Below are 20953 nucleotides of genomic sequence, written 5' to 3'. Positions count from 1 at the left end.
GGCTTTACACCCATTATTTGGTCAGCTAGGAGTTTGCCCAATTTCTCTCCATGCACAAAGAATGTACTCCTACTCTTTAAGAGTTGCCTCTCTACGGCATGAGTTGAAAGAAGTTCAAATTTGGTTTGGAGTTCAATACGTTTCTTGTAAACCTCAGAGTCCTTATTATGTGCATAGTGATGGTCTAAGTTTTTATTTTACCAGCCAATTCTTGCCTTTCTTTTAAGTTTACCCTCGTATATGAAATGATCTGTCCTCGGAGATAGGCCTTCATTGAGTCCCAAACTAAAAGGCTAGAAATATTTGGGGAAAGGTTGGTGTCTAAAAAGAGTTTAATTTGGTTATTTACAAATTCCATAAAGGTATTACCAGATAGTAGTGTGGGTTTAAAACACCAAATCCTGTCCGTTCTGGGTAAGTCGGGCATAGAAAGAGTCAGAATTAACCTTTTAAGACCTACCATAGAACCAAGTCTGCCAGAGCTTACTTTATATTTTTACATGCTGTAGTGCCATTTTTGGGAGCATTTCAAGTTGCTATAGCCCAAATTTTATTTTACATATATTTCTACTTAGAGAAATTTAAGAGGTTTATCCCTCAAAACTTTAAATACAAAAACGTTGCAAAAAATAGTTTACAACAACGTGAAATTTATTTTGGTGTCTTCATAGTTTTATTTTTGAGATTCACCAATTTTTATATACTGCAGAAAAAACGAAAAACAATCCTATAATCAAATTTGGAAAGAAAAAAGCATGTGGATATAAAATAAAATAATAATAATAATTTCCCCCAGGGATCAATAAAGTATTCTGATTCTGATTCTGATAAACTATTTAAAGCAGTGCAATTTGAGTTCTAAGCATCCCAGAAACTATTCAGAAAAGCATAAAGTCAAACACAACTTTTAAAAACACCAGTATAGGCTTATAAGGCCTACAAGTAAAAAAAACTACATTTTCCGAGAAAATGACATCACTTCCGGTTTCGGGCAGGTAATGGCAGACATGCGATAGTTCACGCTGCCGTCTATTTCAATGTAGGAAGTGTTATGAACAGCTATTACTTCTAGACTGGACTACTGTAATTCATTATTATCAGGAAGTCCTAAAAACTCCCTGAAAAGCCTTCAGTTCATCCAAAATGCTGCAGCAAGAGTACTGACAGGGACTAGAAAGAGAGAGCATATTTCTCCTGTATTGGCCCCTCTTCCAGTTTGGATTCGGGAGACAGATACTATACTTTTAAGATTAGGCTTAAAACTTTCCATTTTGCTAAAGCATAGTTGGGGCTGGACCAGGTGACCCTGAATCCTCCCTTAGTTATGCTGCAATAGACGTAAGCTGCTGGGGGATTCCCATGATGCGTTGAGTTTTTCCTTTTCAGTCACCTTTCTCACTCACTATGTGTTAATAGACCTCTCTGCATTGAATCATATCTGTTATTAATCTCTGTCTCTCTTCCACAGCATGTCTTTATCCTGTATTTCTTTTCTCGTCCCAACCAGTCGCAGCAGATGACCGCCCCTCCCTGAGCCTGGTTCTGCCGGAGGTTTCTTCCTGTTAAAAGGGAGTTTTTTCTTCCCACTGTCGCCAAAGTGCTTGCTCATAGGGGGTCATATGATTGTTTTGTTTTTCTCTGTATCTATTATTGTAGGATCTACATGTGGCAGGATGAATGTTTATGAATCCTTGGTTCAACCCACTTTTAGCCTGGCGCATTAGGGGGCGCTAGTATAAATAGTGGCCATTTGAGCATTCCTGGATCGCTTACCTGTGATCTCCTTTTTGGTCACCTGACTTCCCTTTGGTGTTGCAGAGATCATTCTGAAGCCTCCATCGCGGCTGGTAGGTGTTTACTCATTGTAGTGTGTACATTACCTTACTTGGTGGTAAACAGATATTGTTTTTAGGTCATAGCTGTAGAAGCCTCCTATGACGCGGTTTACTCGGTATGTAATTCAATTTTGTTACGATCTCTGCCTTTTATAGTAATTACTTATTATGCTTTGCAGGAAGTGTGGGCCTTAGTTTTACGCTACGCTAACTGAAGTGCTGCTGCTTTGCTTTGCTTTTACCGTCTGTTCCCGTTGCGATGTTTCTTTTCCTGCTGCTGCCAGCTTTTTAAAGTGGACGTCGGCGTGGACAGCGGCCGTATGCATGCCGGTTATGGGAGTCAGCTGGCGTACATATTGATTGACCGGATGATTAACTTATAGTCGGGCAGACGGCAAGTTGGAGCAATACGGCGATTCCGTTTGCTCCAGATTTTAAAGTTTTATCCAGATTGTATGTTGTTTTTTTCTGTTGTTTTGATCTGTTGTTTGGATTTTTGTTACGCCACTGGTGGGAGGTCCTTTTTCTAGCTGCAGATCACCAGTGTGGTCCTGCAGTTGGGTTATCCCCCAGCGCTACATTTTATTTTTGTTGTAATATATTAAAATTTTCTTTGTTTCTTTTATTCAGATGCGGAGTGCTGACGTGGAGGAGACTAGGATGCCTTGGTGGTGGGATCCTTTGAGTGTACACACCTGCCTTGTTTAGTTTAGTGTGAGTGTGTGATTTTGTGTTGCACTTGTGTCTTGGTGTGTTTTCTTTTTTTGAGTTTGTGTGTGGCATCCCTGCCCCTCCACTGGTAAGCCTCAGCTCTGAATACCTTTTTAAGCATATTTGTACATGGATATTTATGATTGTGTTTTTATACAGTGTTTTAAATAATTATTAATAAATTGTCAACTTGTTTTATCATTGAACCTCATCTCTGTACTGAGTATAACAAACCTAACTGCCTTCTTGGTGATTAGTGTTACTTCCAGTATTCTCTGGGTGCAATTCCCGGAGTGGCGTTGTCTTTTAAACTGTGAAGAGTATTTACTTTATTCTCACCTCGTGCTGCCACATACAGTACAATATAAAGCGCAACTGCTGCTGTAATTTGGCGCTATATAAATAAAATTGAATTGAAAAACTACTTGACTAGTATTCCACGTGCCTGTGAATACCATGCCATAGTTATATCAGACCACACCCCTTTAAGCCTTTAACGTTCCAGCTAAGCAGATTTAAGGGACTAGTCATGTAAGCTTATAGGAAGATAATGAAGGGATGTAAAGCAGTCTGTTATACCTGGATGAGAGAAAAGTATGGGAGAAGCCCAGAAGAGAACATGGAATAACACCCCATACGAGTTCTGTGGGTTAAAAAAAGAGACCTCCCAAGAACACACAAAAAAAACCCACCTGAACCCACCTCCCTCGCCCTGAGCAAAGGACAGCTACTGGAGAACACAGCAGCAAGCTCCCCCATACAACATGTATTCCTCCAAAAGGAAACAGCTTCCAGATCAGAACTACTACTAACTCGGCTCTTACTCAAGCCTGGAAAATGTACTTGAAACCTTAATCAAGAATGAAGAGTAACTACCCTATAAACAAAAAGAGAAGAAGAAAAAAAACAAACAAACAACAAAACCAAAACACAAAGGAAGACTGACAGCGCACTCTGTTAGTACAAACAGCACAGTACAAAGGTATGGAAAATGTAGGGAAAAGCAGCCCCATAGCAAAAACAAGCAAACAAAAATACTAGCAAAAACGCACCCCAATTAAAAAAAACAAAACAAAAAAAAGTGGGATATAGTTACATAGACAGTGGTAATTAAGGCAATGCAAGTGAATAAATTAAATAAATATAAATATATAAATGCCTCTACATCTGAGTTAAGATGGAAAAGGAGGGTATGGAATTAAAACGCTATGCCACCTGACCGTATCTCAGGTGCTGACCGTGAGTCCAGGCCCTTGGAAAAGGTTGTAGGGTGCTGAAAAAAGAAAGAAAGAGGAAGAAAAGGGCAGAAAAAAGTGGGGTTTATCGTCCGAGTAAAGGTGCTGTGTTGATCAGAAAGACAGTCTGTGTCAGTTACTGTGCGGGCTGCACAGTAGGGTGGTTGTCGATGTATCGCCGGGCCTCTTCAACGGAACATAGCCACCTCCTCTCGGAGGGTGATACGGAGACGGGCAGGATATGCCAATGAGGGCCTCAGGCCTCGATTGTAAAGCTTTGCCATCACCTCTCTGTACTCAGCCCTCTGGTTTGAGATTTCAGGGCAGTAATCCTCCACGATATGAATCCGCTGGTCCCGGTAGTTTAGATAATGAGCTCTTTGGTGTGAAAACTGTGGAAGCGTAGAATCACTGGTAGTGGTCGGTCGCCCGGTTTCGGCTTCTGGGCAAATGTAAGGTGAGCTCTGTCAATTTCTGGAGGAGATGGCAGTATGTCATCACCAAAGATTTCACAGAGGGCAGTGGCGAAAAAGTCAGTTGGGTGGCCGCTTTCCGTGGATTCTGCTAAGCCAAGTATTGCAGGTTTTTCCGAAGCCTGCTGTCTTCTAGGTCGGTGACTTTGGCGGGCAGTTTGGAGTTAGCATCTCGAAGGTTACCAAATGCTTCCTCGAGCTCTTTAATCCGCTGAGCTGCATCTTCCGCCGCAGCTTGAGTGAAGACAGACGCTGGCCATGTTTATCCACTGCTAGGCAAATTTGATCAAACTTTGCCTCCAGCTGAGTGAAGGAAGACATAAATTCAGCCTTGTGTTCTTTTGCTAGCTCCTCTTTATGTTGGGTTAACAGCCCAGCAATGGCGTCCACCGTCAGGTCAGGAGGTGAGTCATCTTTTTTACCTGCCTTATTCTTCGAAGTTGATTTTGAAGCCATTAGAGTGCGCCGTAGGGGGATATAGGTATGTGTCTAGCTGTTGATTTAAAGAAAGGTTAGGAAAGTAAAGTTTGAAAAGGGAATTGAGCGGAGCCGAGCGACGACGTGACTACTCCATGCAGCGGCTTACCAGAAGTCCAGTGCCAGTTTTTTTGATTTGATAAATGTCATAAATTTCTTTTTTTTTTGGATGTTTAAGGCCCTTTACATTCCAGGTAGTTAAGATAAGGGCCCTTTTGTGCTTATTTGCCATCATGCAGTTTGTATTGAACATATAACAGAGAGGTAACATATTATTAAAACCAGGAGTTCAATACCGAGTGGACAATATTTGAAAGGCTGGCTACAAGTAAAATAGGGTATGGAAGTAAAAAACAAACAAACAACTGTTTAAGCAAATACATCTGGGGTGACCGAGAACACTAGTCACCCTCAGGTGGGCTAAGAGCCACTAAAACATAAACTTTGTGGTCCCTGACTCTAACCAGTCAGACAGTCCTAAACAGGACTCGTCGCCAGCAGCAGCAGCATAACAAGTCAATGTAATGTGAGCAGAGTATTCATTCTGGGACTTAGCTGCCCGAACACACCTCTGTGCAGGTTCGAACTGTCCCTTGACAAACTAAGAAAGGCCTCATGAGGAGTGAATTACTTGAAGAGTAATTTAACAGTCTTAGTGAGATTCTCTACCAAGCAGATTGTGTCGTTTTCTCTAAACTAACACTAGTGAATAAATCAAATCAAAGTGTGAGGCCCTATAATAGTTAAACTTAAACAGTTAGGAGGTGCAAAGTATATCAATAATTTGAAATACTATAACTGAGCAGCAGGCAAGGCCCACTATTCAGTTGCATGTTAATTAATGCTAGGGCAAAAAAAAGGACAGTTTTTAAATCCAAGCCCTTGACAGTAAATAACTCTCTTAAGGTAAAGACAGAATGTAGTCCTGGGCTTTTTTTGGGTCGATAAACTCACGTCTGCTCTCTGTCATTTTCAGCACAAGCACCGCCGGGAACAGTAGGGAGAACTTGATCTTCCTTTCGTGTAGCAGCGGTTTATAGGGATTAAATGCCGCTCGTTTTTCCATGATGAGTTTGGAGTAGTCAGGGAAGACCATGATGCGGTGTATAAAATACTTTGAGTGCTCAGGTAGGGTAGAAACGTGTTATATATGAACTTGAACAGTCCATCTGATGTGCTGAAAAGTGTGTTTTAACTCCTCAGCCCATTGAACAATGTTAGGCATACTCATAAGTAATGCCACAATAATATCATTCACATACTGAGACATCTGCATATTAACTCCAGCTGAATAAACTGCGGCTCCAAAATCACATTTTCAAATGGACTCAGTCCGCTTGGAACCCAGCAGGTACTAAATAGGTACCTGGTACCAGGTACTACTACCTAATCGAAAACCCTAAAAACTCAGTCAAGTCAAGTTGAGTCGGTATAAGTGGAAAAGGGTTGTTAGATGTTTGTTTAAATGTTTACATGTTCCTCAGTTTTGGTTTGATTTAAAGCACAAAACTTGAGATACAAGTTTAACAGGTTGCACTCCTTTCATAAGTAAGGATCCACTGAGGAGACAATAGTGAGAATGTTAAACATTTAAAACACAGAGGACATCAGCATTATCTTTTCTTAACTGCTATAAATCTAATTTGATGGATATAGCTTGTGGAGTACCTCAAGGTTCAGTACTGGGTCCAAAAATATTTATTATGTACTTAAATGATATCTGCAGAGTATCGGAGATTTTAAAGTTTGTAATATTTGCAGATGACACAAATATACTGTGTTCAGGTGTGGAATTGCCACAGGTTTTGGGGATGATCACACAGGAATTAACGATATTAAAGAAGTGGTTTGATATAAATAAATTATCATTGAATCTAGATAAAACCAAATTTATGTTGTTTGGAAACCAAAAGAAAAACATCAAAGTAGAAATATGTGTTGACAATGTATATTTAGAAAGAGTAAATGAAATAAAATTTCTTGGGGTGATCATTGACCACAAGCTCTGTTGGAAGCCACACATTACTTTTGTTCGGGGGAAATTGGCACGGGGCATTGCCGTCCTGGGGAAAGCAAAGCATATGTTGGATCAGAAAGCACTGCACATTTTATACTGTGCTTTACTACTGCCATACATGAGCTACTGTGTAGAGGTCTGGGGAAACACATACAAAAGTAACACACAAACAATAACTATAATACAGAAAAGGGCCATTAGATTAATAAATAATGTGGGGTACAGGGACCATACAAATGCACTCTTTGTCAAAATGCAAGCTATTAAATTCCAAGACTTGGTGAAGCTTAAAACAGCGCAAATAATGTATAAAGTAAGAAATAAATTGCTTCTCAAAGAAATCTGTAAAGTGGGTATAACTTAAGAGGGAAATGGAATTTAAAAATACAAAGTGCTAGAACAACTTTAAGAACTATGTCTATCTCAATTGCAGGAGTTAAATTATGGAACAGTCTAACAGAAGAAATAAAAGACAGTAAAAACATAAAACAGTTTAAAGTAAAATATGAAAACCTAATTTTAAATAAGTATAAGAATGAAGAAAACGGGTTAACCCAGGACGGTAATGTTGCTGGTAATGGTGTTGCGGTTCTTTTTTTGTTTTTTTGTTTTTGTTTTTTTATTTTTCCATAACTTGTGTATCTGCAAATATACACATTCTGTATTTTTCATATGAAAGAAACTGTGGTGGGGCTTGCTAATTTCTTGTTTTTGATTTATGTATGTTTTGTTTTGCTTTACTTCTTATGTTTCATATGTTGTTTGTTTAATTTAAGACAAAAAAAATTAAATGAATGAGAGGTAAAACTTGAGGGGGTAGCGACATATAAGTAAATACTTCAGCCTACTCCTTTTCAAACAAATAATGGAATGATATTTTGTAATGATTGTGAAGGCACATGTTTGAAATGTTTGAAATAAAAATGAACTGAACTGAACTGCTGCCATGTTATTTTTACTAATAAACCCTTACTTTGTACCTGTACCTTGATTCCAGTAAAACTTTGTAGGAAAATTGCTAATGCAACCAAAGGGTTTTTTATTTTTATTGTCTTTCTTCCTTTTAATTTGAAAAATATTAATTTTGAAAAGAGGAAGTGTGATCTTCTCTTCTCTTTATTTTTCCGTCTCACAGAGTGTGATGGGTGATGATAATAGCTGTGTCTCAGTTCAGGGGCTGCAGCCTTCGGAGGACCCAGCCTTCGCGTTCAATGTGGGCCGGGTCCTCCGAAGAGATTTGCATCACCGCTGTCTCGGTGGAGTTTAATAAGCACAGCCGTCTGCTCCTTGCTATCTAAAATATAACAGGACTTTGGAGTAAATCCTCCACCATCTCACACTTCTGTTTAGTCAGTTATCTGTTTTACATTTATTCAGTTGTGTGAAAACTATAACTTTAATTTTAATTTACTCTAAAAACACTGAAAAAAGCCAAACAATCAAATTTTGTAAGTTATTTAAATGACTTATATATCATGTTTAACCTGAGTAGCGAAAAATTTAATTGGTAAAGTATTGAAAAGGGTAATAAGAGTAATATTACAACTAAGTAGCTGTTGCCATTGTTGGAAACTGGAATTGGCTGGGCCAAGCTATGAATTCTATGATAGGTTGGGCCATGAAGGATACACCCGACCCATCCTTCAAATCTGGGGAAATGAATTTGTGCATGTAAATGGAGAGTCCTCTTCACACACTGAGGTTAATTATGGAGTTCCACAGGGTTCAGTGCTAGGACCAATTCTGTTTACATTATACATGCTTCCCTTAGGCAGTATCATTAGAAGACATAGCATACATTTTCACTGCTATGCAGATGACACCCAGCTCTATCTGTCCATGAAGCCAGATAACACACACCAATTAGTTAAACTGCAGGAATGTCTTAAAGACATAAAGACCTGGATGGCCGCTAACTTTCTGCTTCTTAATTCAGATAAAACTGAGGTTATTGTACTCGGCCCTGAAAAGCCTAGAAATATGGTATCTAACCAGATTCTTACTCTGGATGGCATTACCTTGGCCTCCAGTAACGCTGTGAGGAACCTTGGAGTCATTTTTGACCAGGACATGTCCTTCAATGCACATATTAAACAAATATGTAAGACTGCGTTCTTCCATTTGCGCAACATCTCTAAAATTAGAAATATCCTGTCTCAGAGTGATGCTGAAAAACTAGTTCATGCATTTATTACTTCCAGGCTGGACTACTGTAATTCATTATTATCAGGATGTCCAAAAAACTCACTGAAAAACCTTCAGCTAATCCAAAATGCTGCAGCAAGAGTCCTGACAGGGACTAGAAAGAGAGAGCATATTTCTCCTGTTTTGGCTTCCCTTCATTGGCTTCCTGTTAAATCCAGAATTGAATTCAAAATCCTGCTCCTCACATACAAGGTCTTAAATAATCAGGCCCCATCTTATCTTAATGACCTTGTAGTACCATATCACCCTATTAGAGCACTTCGCTCTCGCTCTGCAGGCCTACTTGTTGTTCCTAGAGTATTTAAAAGTAGAATGGGAGGTAGAGCCTTCAGTTTTCAGGCCCCTCTTCTGTGGAACCAGCTTCCAGTTTGGATTCGGGAGACAGACACTATCTCTACTTTTAAGATTAGGCTTAAAACTTTCCTTTTTGCTAAAGCATATAGTTAGGGCTGGACCAGGTGACCCTGAATCCTCCCTTAGTTATGCTGCAATAGACATAGGCTGCCGGGGGATTCCCATGATGCGTTGAGTTTTTCCTTTCCAGTCACCTTTCTCACTCACTATGTATTAACAGACCTCTCTGCATTGAATCATATCTGTTATTAACCTCTGTCTCTCTTCCACAGCATGTCTTTTATCCTGTCTTCCTTCTCTCACCCCAACCGGTCGCAGCAGATGACTGACTGAGTTGTGGCTGAACCACATAAAAATATTACATTTATTTTAATCTCCCATTATAATGTTATGTTGGAATGTTGTTAAAGAGGGTCAAAAATGTTTCAACCCAGTTTGTTTTGCAGATTCTGTACAGCAGATTTAATATAGGGAGGACACAACTTCCAGATTGTATGAGTAAAATCAGGTTTTTTCTCTTTGTCAGTTTAACAATTTCTGTTTTGCCTGTTAGTACTCCCTGTCTGTTTTCTTACCTGGTTTTTCCTGACCTTGTACTTTCTCCTCACGTTCCCTCTTTCCTCTCTCCCTCTTTGGACTGACAATCATACACAAATAGTGTAAGCGCCAAACGTCTGCTTTATATTTTTATTTACGATTGAGTTCATGTTTGTTTTATAATTCATAGATTCATTACATAAGTCATCTTTTCAGGATTAATAAATGTGAAAATATATGTGTTTACATAAAGTAATTTTAAGTCACTGTTTTGGGATTGGAACCTAAAAGGGGGTACCTCTCACTTTAAGTATGTAAGTGCAATAGTAGCATGAAACCCTGTGTGAGTGGGAAGGGGAGGAGCATGGACAGAGAGGTTAGGAGTCTCACGGTTTTCTGACCGTGTGCACAGCTAGTTCTGGATAACTGCTATTTTTTGGAACTTTCATGCTTTTTAGGAAGGAGTTCATTGTTACATCTTCAGTTTGTAATAAATAAACAGTCTTCAAATCATAATGCAACTGGAAGCATTTCTTTTGGAAACCAGGAACACGCGTCAGCCATAGACTCTTCTTTTTTGAACTTGGTTTATTGGAAATTACCCTACATTTAGTCAGAAAACCTTCTTGCTCCTTTTTTGGGAAAAGGAATACTGAAAAGGATCATGTTTAGCAACGCCGTGCACTGTGGATTGAAGGTAATAGCCTACTTGGAGGAAGAATCACGGTAAGCAGTGAAAACAAGCTTTGCTACTGTGGAAATTTGTCATAATGCATGAGAGTGATGAAGAACTAGTGTGTGGAAAAAGAGAATCAAAAATGACAGAAAAGGCTGTCGAGGAAAAGCTGCACAGGTTGACCCAGTCTAGAAAGGCTAAGCTAGGCCACCTAACTAGCCAAGCTAATCAGCTTGAACGGCTAATGGAAGATGATGCTAACGTGAATGCTGTTAAGCAGAAATTGCGTTTAGACTACCAAGATTCATTTGGAGAACTGTGTAAGATAAATGATAGTTTGAGAGTATTAATGCGTGAGGAAGAATTTGAAAAGGACCAAAGTTCTTGGTATGAACCTAATGCTAGTCGTATTCGTGGATTTATGCAACATGTGGAAACGTGGGTTAAAGCAGCTGAGGAGCGCACAGAACAAGCTAGACAGTGTGATGCAGACATTCAGCCTTCCGACAGTGTTTCTGTGATGTCCGCTGCACTAAGCAGTAAAAGCAGGAGGCGCAGGTCAGCCGTTGGGAGCCAAGTGTCCACTGCTTCCTCAGTACGCCTCAAAGCTGAAATGGAGAGGGCCACATTGCTCGCACAAGCAACTGCTCTCAAGCAAAAACAAGAGCTTGAACGACAGGAAACTGAGTTGAAAGCAAAAAGAGAGCAGCTAGATCTGCAAACTGCTATTGCCGCCTCTGATGCTAAATTAAAGGTATTAGAGAATTTTGAAAATGAGCGCTCGTCACATGTGAGTCCTGCATACCCAACAACTATTGATTCTGGATTCATACCATTACCTGTAAGTCAAACTCCAGTCACCAACACAGAAAATGGATATGGGGAATTCATGCCTTTACAAAATCACCCTATTGGTACGCAGCAGTCTAGAGTGGATTTTGCAGCAGATGAGCAAGCAGTTGAAACACTCTGTACTGTTATGACACGTCAGAATAATATAACGGAGCTGATGGTGAAACAACAAAAAATGATGACATTGCCACCTTTAGACATCCCTACCTTCAGTGGTGATCCTCTAGATTACAATACATTTGTAAGCGCCTTTGAGCACGGAGTAGAGTCTCGCACTGAAAGTCCTAAGGATTGCCTCTACTTCTTAGAGCAGTTCACTAATGGACAGCCGAAAGAGCTAATAAAGAGCTGCCTTCATATGAAGCCAGATGTAGGCTATCACAAGGCTAAACAGCTCCTTAAAGAGCATTTTGGAAATGACTACAAAGTTGCTGTAGCCTACATGAACAAGGTCTCAAACTGGGCACCTATCAAGCCAGAAGATGCAGAAGCTTTAAATGCGTTTTCACTCTTTCTGACAGCTTGCTGTAACACCATGGCTGAAGTGAGTTACATGGAGGAACTTGATAACGTCGCAAGCCTGAAAGCCATTGTAGCAAAACTTCCATACAAGTTACGTGAAAGGTGGAGATCTGTTGTGTGTGGTATGCAAGAGCGAGGCGACAGAAGAGTCAAGTTCAAGGATTTGGTGGAGTTTATTAATAAACAAGCCAAAATTGCACTTCACCCTGTTTTTGGTGACATAAAGGATAGCACCACTGCTAAACCATTCACCATTAAACAAAACAGTAACAAGGATCAGAAAAGGGTTGTAATGAAGAAGTCATTCACCACCAGTGCCATACCACTGGACATTCAGGAGAAAGACACAAAGCCAATGGAAAACACAAATTATGTGAAACCCACTCCACAGGCATGTCTGTTCTGTAACGGTGGGCACATCATAGACCTGTGTGGTAAGTTTAAGGGCAAGCCACACAACGAAAAGTTGGAATTTTTGAAAGGCAAAGGACTGTGTTTTAGCTGTTTGAAGCAAGGTCACATGAGCAAACTTTGTAAGAGAAAGGTGAGCTGTGAGGTATGTTCTCTTGCTCATCATACATTGTTGCATATCAAGAAAAGGGACACAGACGCTGACACAGAGAAGAAAACTAAGAACAGTGAAAGTCAAACGATCTTAAGTGCCTTTGTCTGTGCAGAGTCTGAGGATTGTGGGCCAACTGGGGCCGGGGAAGATGACTGCACACTTGCAATAGTTCCTGTACAGGTCAAAGCCAAAAAGGGAAGTGTAGTAGTGCAGACTTACGCCTTCTTGGACCCAGGAAGCTCTGCCACATTCTGTACAGAGACATTAATGGACAAATTGAAGATCACTGGAAGGAAAACTGACATACTACTGAAAACATGATGAAGTGGAAATGTCAAGAGAGGACCATCAGTTTATGGACATGGCCATGGAATCTGCAAAACTGATGGATGGCCACTATACAATATGTCTACCTCTGAAGAACAGATTGGTCAACATGCCAAATAATCGCTCAGTCGCTGAACAACGAGCACGTAACTTGAGGCTTAAATTTCTCAGGAATGACTGCTTCCGACAAGAGTACACAGACTTCATGGAAGACCTTCTTAAAAAGGGCTATGCAGTACAACTGTCAAATGGTGAACTGGCGCACAAAGAAGGAAAAGTGTGGTATATACCCCATCACGCCGTGTACCACCCTGTGAAACAGAAATTAAGAGTTGTGTTCGACTGTGCAGCATCCTATCAGGGCACATCCCTGAATGATCAACTTCTTCAGGGTCCAGATTTGACCAGCAGTCTCATTGGTGTTGTCATACGATTTAGACAGGAACCTGTTGCAATTATGGCAGACGTTGAAGCAATGTTTCACCAGGTGAAGGTGCCCGACGGTGACTCTGACTTACTTAGGTTCCTCTGGTGGACAGGTGGCGACTGCAATCAAGCTTTGACTGAGCACAAGATGACTGTGCATTTGTTTGGGGCCACATCCTCACCCAGTTGTGCCAATTTCGCTTTGAGGAAGTGTGCTGAAGACCTGAGTAGGCAGTTCAGAGCTGAAGTTGTTCAAACAGTCTTGCAGAACTTTTACGTTGATGACTGTCTCAAGTCTGTCGCTACGGAGGAGGCAGCTATATCAATGTGTCAAGATCTAATGAAAATCTGTGCCAACGGAGGCTTCCGTCTCAACAAATGGGTGAGCAACCGAAGGAAGGTGCTTGACTCCATCCCAAAGTCTGAACTGGCAGCAGAAATGAAAAGCCTGGACCTGGATCATGGCAAACTTCCACTTGAGAGGGCCCTTGGTCTCAATTGGTGTGTTGAGTCAGACACATTCAGATTTAAGATCAACATCAAGATCGCCCATTCACAAGAAGAGGACTTCTTTCTGTCATTGGATCAGTGTATGACCCATTAGGCATTTTGGCGCCAGCAGTCTTGCCAGCAAAGATTATCCTGCAGGAATTGTGCAGATTGAAGATCGGGTGGGATGACGACTTACCTGAGCACATAAAGAGGCGGTGGACTGACTGGTTAACCAGCCTTCCTGCTTTGGAACACTTCTCAGTTGCAAGATGTTTCAAGCCCAAAGATTTTGGAAATGATGTATTTGCACAACTACATCACTTTGCAGACGCAAGTGAGGATGCATATGGCTCAGTCAGCTACCTACTCATGCGTAACACGAGCAATGAGACACAATGTGCATTTATGATGGGCAAGTCCAGAGTGGCGCCTCTCAGGCCTCCTACCATACCCCGCCTGGAATTGACTGCTGCTACAGTAGCCATTAGGATGGATAGTGTCCTGAGAAGAGAACTACAACTGAACCTTGCAGAATCAGTTTTTTGGACAGACAGTACGGTGGTGCTCCAGTATCTCCGGAATGAGACCACGCGTTTTCGTACGTTTGTGGCAAACAGAGTTGCAGCTATTCTGAAAGGCTCTGATGTGGAACAGTGGAAACACATCAGCACAGACAAGAATCCTGCTGACTGCGCCTCAAGAGGGCAAAGAGTAGATGAATTTATGAAGAACAGAACGTGGGTGTCTGGGCCAGATTTTCTTCGCAGTCCAGTAGAGTTTTGGCCTAACACTCCACTGAATTGTTCGGAGATCACTTCTGGTGATCCTGAGATCAAGAGAGCCACAGTAAACAAAATAGAGGTGGAAGAAAATGTTGCTCCATTCAAGAGACTGATAAATTACTTCTCATCATGGACAAAGTTGAAAAGAGCGGTGGCGTGGTTCCTGAAACTTAAAGCCTTACTTTGGAGTCTCTGTCAAAAACGTAAAGAGCTATGCGTAGCCAGTGTGGAGAATAGCCTTGACAATGATCGACAGCTGAGGCAAAGTCAGATTGACAGTTTCAGGACAAGCTTTAAGCCTACACAAATTTCAGTGGAAGACCTGAATCAAGCAGAGCTCGATATAATCAGATTTTGCCAAAAGGAGAAATTCTCGGAAGAGGTTTCAGCTCTTCACAAGGGACAAAGTGTGAAGCGCAATAGCCACTTATACAAACTGAACCCTGTACTACAGGAAGATCTGTTGAGAGTTGGTGGAAGATTGAGCTGGGCAGCTATGCCGGAAATCGCTAAGCAGCCTATTATCCTGTCTAGAGACTTTCACATTTCTGACTTAGTCCTCCAACAGATACATGAAGAAACTGGGCATGGAGGGCGCAATCACATGCTCTCTGAATTGCGACAGAAGTTTTGGATCCCAAGTGCCAACACAGCCATTAGAAAGATCATCGCAAAGTGTGTGACATGTCGTCGCTTGCATGGGAGAATTGGGAAACAACTGATGGCTGATCTTCCACAAGAGCGAGTGTTGCCAGATGATCCACCCTTCACCAGGGTTGGTGTAGACTACTTCGGCCCATTCGAAGTAAGACGTGGAAGAACCATCTTAAAAAGATACGGTGTTATATTCACTTGTTTAGCGGTTCGTGCAGTACACATAGAGCTGGCCTCATCATTAGACACAGATTCATGCATAAATGCAATCCGGCGCTTCATAGCACGGAGAGGACAAGTGAAGGAGATTCGCTCAGATAATGGGACGAATTTTGTTGCTGCCAATCGTGAGCTGAAGGAAGCAGTCACTGACTGGAACACTTCACCGTTTCAGCATCTATTTCAACAGCATGGAATTAAGTGGACATTTAACCCTCCCACTGCTTCACATCATGGCGGAGCATGGGAGAGGTTGATAAGATCAATACGAAAAGTGCTGAATTCTACTGTGAGAGAACAAGTTCTGGAAGAAGAATGCCTTCATACAGTCTTATGTGAGGCAGAGTCGATCATCAACAGCCGACCAATCACCACGGCATCAAGCGACCCAAATGATTTGGAGGCTCTGACACCTAATCATCTTTTGTTGTTGAAAACAAAACCTTCATTGCCTCCAGGATTGTTTGACCAGAATGACCTCTACTCACGACGTAGATGGAAACAGGTGCAATATATGTCCAATCTATTTTGGAAGAGATGGACTAAAGAATACCTACCTCAACTTCAGGAACGTCAACGGTGGGCCACAGCATCAAGAAATTTTGCAGAAGGAGATGTCGTTCTTCTTGTGGACGACTGTGCACCACGAAACTCATGGATTATGGGAAAGATCATCAAAACTGTTCCAGACAAGAAGGGTCTCGTTCGCCGAGTACGGATAAAGACAAAGACTAATGTTTTGGACAGACCCATCACCAAGATTTGTCTGCTTGTGGAATCTGAATGGGCTAGTGGTAAAGACTAAGCCCCTACGATGAGCCATGTGCTAGCAACCTCTGGCTCTTTCCTTCTTTCTCTCTTTCCTTCTTTTCTTTCTTATTCTTTTTCATCTGTTCTTTTGGAAATGGACAGAAACCAGCCTTAATATACTTTGCAAAGCTGATTGGCAAAGTATTGGACAATTCATTTGTCTATAAATAATATTTTGTCATGTGTTTAAACATTGGATATGTCTAACATGGTTCATATTAAGTTTGTAAAGTTAAAAATGTGGTAATTGTTCTAAGGCAATACATTATTAGAACAATTAGGGGCCGGTAATGTAAGCGCCAGACGTCTGCTTTATATTTTTATTTACGATTGAGTTCATGTTTGTTTTATAATTCATAGATTCATTACATAAGTCATCTTTTCAGGATTAATAAATGTGAAAATATATGTGTTTACATAAAGTAATTTTAAGTCACTGTTTTGGGATTGGAACCTAAAAGGGGGTACCTCTCACTTTAAGTATGTAAGTGCAATAGTAGCATGAAACCCTGTGTGAGAGGGAAGGGGAGGAGCATGGACAGAGAGGTTAGGAGTCTCACGGTTTTCTGACCGTGTGCACAGCTAGTTCTGGATAACTGCTATTTTTTGGAACTTTCATGCTTTTTAGGAAGGAGTTCATTGTTACATCTTCAGTTTGTAATAAATAAACAGTCTTCAAATCATAATGCAACTGGAAGCATTTCTTTTGGAAACCAGGAACACGCGTCAGCCATAGACTCTTCTTTTTTGAACTTGGTTTATTGGAAATTACCCTACAGAGCTCTTTAATGCTGCTCATTTCTAGCCTCAGTCTCTTCTCTGTAACCTGCTTAGTAGACTTGAGTGCATCAACCAAGGAATGATTATCAGTTACACAGATCAAAGGAAGAGCGTTTAGACCAGTGTTACCAGTTGTAAGCTCAGAAAAAAGTGTTGCCAGGAAGACAGCACTGTCTATTCCATGTGACATGGCAAGAGTTTCTCCTGCCAGTGTACTTCTGACCACGCGCCTGATTTTTTTTTTAGACTGCCAGAAGAGAGGACAAAACTTTCCTCCTTTACCCATAAGGACGATTAATGCCCCTCCTTGAGTACCGCCATCAGGAAGGTTGCCAAATGAAGCATCACTGAAAACAACCAATGCCAGATCCTCACTGTTACCCAAGTGCTGAAACTTAAGAGTCACTTTCTCTGCCTTAAGTTTACGGATAACTTTGTTCACTTCATGAATAGACTGTACAGTTGCATCTTTGATATTAGATCCAAGGCTACATGTGTCAAACATAACATCAGGCCTTGTTTGTTTGGCAACCCACAAAATCTGTCCTATTTTTGACCTGAGTTGCTCACGTTCTGTTTCACTTAAGGAAGCCTCCCTCTGTACAGCCCGTGCTGCTTGTAACTGAACCGGTTTTAGGTTGTCAATGTAAAGTTGTTGATGCACCTCTATTACATCATTAACTGTACAAATGTCCATACCAACATAAGAAAAACTGTCATGTTCTTCACGGCCCACAAGGAAGGTAGATTTCAGTACAGGAATGATATGAGTTGCAAAGTGACTTGAACCAGCCCAAAGGAAATCATCATCGTGACATGCAAGCACTCCTGTAACCTCAGATTGTTCATTCTGCCAACAGAACACTGCAGGATCAACCTGTGATATTTTACCACCAGTTTTGAGCATAATGTCTTTGACCTTATTGTACCAATAAAGTGAAGCATCTGCAAGTCCATAAACACACTTTTTCAGTTTCCATAGAACATTGTCCTTGCCAGCTTCAGGTGGGGGACGAAGATAGATGTCTCTTGACAGTTCCATTCCCTGCAAGAAGGCAGATTTAATGTCCATTGAATTTACACTCCACTTGTTTTGACATATCACAGCTAGCACCAGTCTGAGGGACTCAGACGCACATGTTGGAGCGTCTTTCTGTAGTTCTTTAGTATTTACCTCTTCAAACCCCCGTGCCACAAGTCGAGCCTTTGGGACAACACCATTAGTAGTTTCTTTGAGTGTACAGACCCATCTAGTAGACACACATTTTTGACCCAGGTCTTTCACTTCATCAAACACACCATTACTTTGCCAGCTCTCAATCTCCTGCTGCTTAGCAGAATCAAAGGAAATATCTTTTGTTATGAGTACATCTGCATCTCTGTTTTCAGCTTCAGTGCAAAGACCATCAACAAGTGACATGTCTACAGCTTTCTTTTCACCTTCACTACCATCATGCTCAAGATATTGCACATTGTACCAGTTTTTGTATTGCCCTTTTGCTTTTCCCGCTCTGCCTAGCACTCTGGCTGTGTGTTGAACACCGTTGTCTCTGTTGGTAAAAGCAATCAGCTGTCCTGATCTTAACTTTACATTTGCAGAGACATGATCAGTGGGTGTAGAGGGCTCATTTGCAGTTTGTGTGACAGACATGTTTTCTGTAGTGTTAGTTTCTCTGTCAATAGTGATGTCTTCTTCCTCACTAATACTCTGTTCACCATCGGGTGTGTCAGTGTCATCATTTTCAACTGCGTCTTTGTTGTCATCATCAGTAGTACTGTGTGGTATTTGTTTATCTCCAGTCTGTGAATCCACTTTAGTCAATCTTGACTGGTGTACTCTTACAAGAGTCCCCCCATGTCTTACAAATACAACAGTTCCATCCTGCCCAATAACTACACCTGGACCCTTCCACTCTGTACAGTCGACTCGTTTGTAGTATACTTTATCTCCTGCCTCATATTTGTCATCTGTAGGCCTAAGTTGTTTGCGTAGTGCTCTCCTGATCCTTTCTGAACACTCTGCCTCAGTAAATGCTTTCCTGGAAGCATGTAATGCTGAGATATGTTCAGCTACTCTTGCACTTACAGTTGTGCCCTCTAAGGCAGGTGGCTTATCCATCAACACAGAAGGAAGGTTGGGGTTTTGGCCAAACACAAGTTGATGTGGACTATAACCATGTACATTAAGCATACTGTTTTCGGCCATAAGGGCCCAGTCTAGCGCAGTATGCCAGTCACATCCACGTTCCTTTTTTACCTTCAGGAGGATTTCTGTAAGTGTCATGTTATGTCTCTCCAGTAGTCCGTTGCTCCAGGGACTATACCCCACCGTTGTTTGTACCTCAATGTTGAAGTTTTCAGCCATGTCTCGAATGTCTGTGTTGTTGAACTCTCCGCCGTTGTCTGTGTAGAGCCGTCTGGGGGCACCGTGAATGCTTATCCAGGTGTGAATGAAGGAGTTGACGATCTCTGCAGCTTTCTTTGTCTTTACGATGCTGCCAGCACTGAAGCGTGTGAAGTGGTCGATGATGTGAAGGTACCACACATTGGGCTCCAGCTCATGTAGATCCATCGCTACTGTCTCATTATACTCAGAAGCCAGGGGTAGACCAACAGCAGGTCTCTGCTTGGTTTTGCAATATTTCTGACAAATGTCACAATCACGAACTATCTCTTGTAGAATAACTGCACATTGTTTATCTGTATTGCCAGAGCTTTGGATGAGCCTCAATAACCTCTCTGCAGATGCATGACCAAACTGCTTATGAAGTTTCACAAGGACTTTCTGTTTCTCTTTTGTAGACATTTCAGCAGTTACCATGAGAACTTCATTTTCATTGCAGCTTTCTGTAGTATTTTCATCTCTAATGTCCACACAATAGTGTCCCGAACTAGTGAGCTCTAGGGGAACAGGCTGCTTGAACATGACAACACTGTCATTCTCCATGTCTAGAACAGTCCCTGCTTTCTTGAGAGACGTTTTGCTCAGTAGTAGTGGAATGTCAACAGGAACTACTTCACTTTCAATGTCACATTTTGTTTGTCCAATTTTGGCTGGAAGTTTCACTTTTCTGCTGGAATACACTACAATACCATCCCCAAAGCGAAATGGTCTGGAGCTGGGGGTTTCTGATTGCAACAGCTTGTTTACTTGGCCTTGGCTGAGGTCACGCATGTAACTATCTAGCCACTTCTGACCACAAACTGTACGTGTACATGCAGTATCAATAATGGCTGACCCCAGTGCCTCAGTCAGGAAGATTTCAGAGTCTGTCATTGAGGCTTTAGTGTACAAAGTAATGTTACACTCCTCCACTTTCCCATCTTCAGTTAGCTTTACTTGGTCACCATTACGATGAGGACAGTCTTTCGCCCAGTGGTAAGTGCTCTGACAAATAGCACATCTTGTTCGCTTGCCAAACTTGTCAAGTGGGTTGGTACCTTGTAGTGGTTGTCGCTGTCCACTCCGCGACGAAGTACCGTTGTTCCGTTTGTATTTGGGACCTTTTTGTTCTGTAAGGAAAACTGCTTCTTGGTTCAGTTGAATTCCGCTGAAAACTCCGGTTACTTTCCCTCCGAAAATCCGTTTCAGTGCAGACTTCATAGACGCAAACGTTAAGTCCGTGCACACTCAGTGCAAGCTGTCGACTTTTCTCATCAAGACAAGCTGTATCTAGAAGCTTAAATGCTAGCACAGCGTCAGGCAGCGTCATGTTGTACTTTTTCATCCGGTTATAACGCTGTTCAAAGTCTATAATGTAGTCTGCCATGGACACGCTGTGGTTCTTTGCAATGGAGTCAAAACACGAGTAGGCTTCATAAGCGCGGTCTTTCTCTTCTCTCTGAAACACCGCGTCAAGTTTTGCAAGTAGTATTTCCATACCGTCATCTTTGTCCAAATCTTCCGGGGGTATCTCCATGGCCATTTCTCTGGCTCTTCCCTCGAGCCCCAGCGCCACTGCGAGTGCCTGTTTCTTTTTATCCAGCTCCGTAACTCGTCTCCA

At 41.5% G+C, this 20953-nt stretch overlaps 1 protein-coding gene and 1 long non-coding RNA gene across 2 annotated transcripts; one reads left to right on the top strand and one right to left on the bottom strand.

Annotated features, from left to right (window-relative positions):
• The first annotated feature begins 1708 nt into the window (after positions 1 to 1708).
• Positions 1709 to 7686, top strand: LOC120732091. Its single transcript, XR_005695519.1, has 2 exons — positions 1709 to 1847; positions 1913 to 7686. It is a non-coding gene; the product is annotated as an uncharacterized LOC120732091 (long non-coding RNA).
• An 8265-nt stretch (positions 7687 to 15951) lies between these two features.
• LOC120733033 lies at positions 15952 to 19521 on the bottom strand. Its single transcript, XM_040031030.1, has 3 exons — positions 18124 to 19521; positions 17808 to 17994; positions 15952 to 15995 (listed from the first exon to the last, which is right to left on the bottom strand). The coding sequence occupies exons 1-3, from the start codon at positions 19519 to 19521 to the stop codon at positions 15952 to 15954; spliced, it is 1629 nt and encodes a 542-aa protein (XP_039886964.1).
• Between the last annotated feature and the right edge of the window lie 1432 nt (positions 19522 to 20953).

The sequence above is a fragment of the Simochromis diagramma genome, unplaced genomic scaffold, assembly GCF_900408965.1.
Source record: "Simochromis diagramma unplaced genomic scaffold, fSimDia1.1 OVJJ01000361.1, whole genome shotgun sequence".
Taxonomy (NCBI): domain Eukaryota; kingdom Metazoa; phylum Chordata; class Actinopteri; order Cichliformes; family Cichlidae; genus Simochromis; species Simochromis diagramma.
The sequence above is the reverse complement of the archived record's forward strand: the minus strand, read 5'-3'. Positions and strand labels throughout refer to the sequence as shown.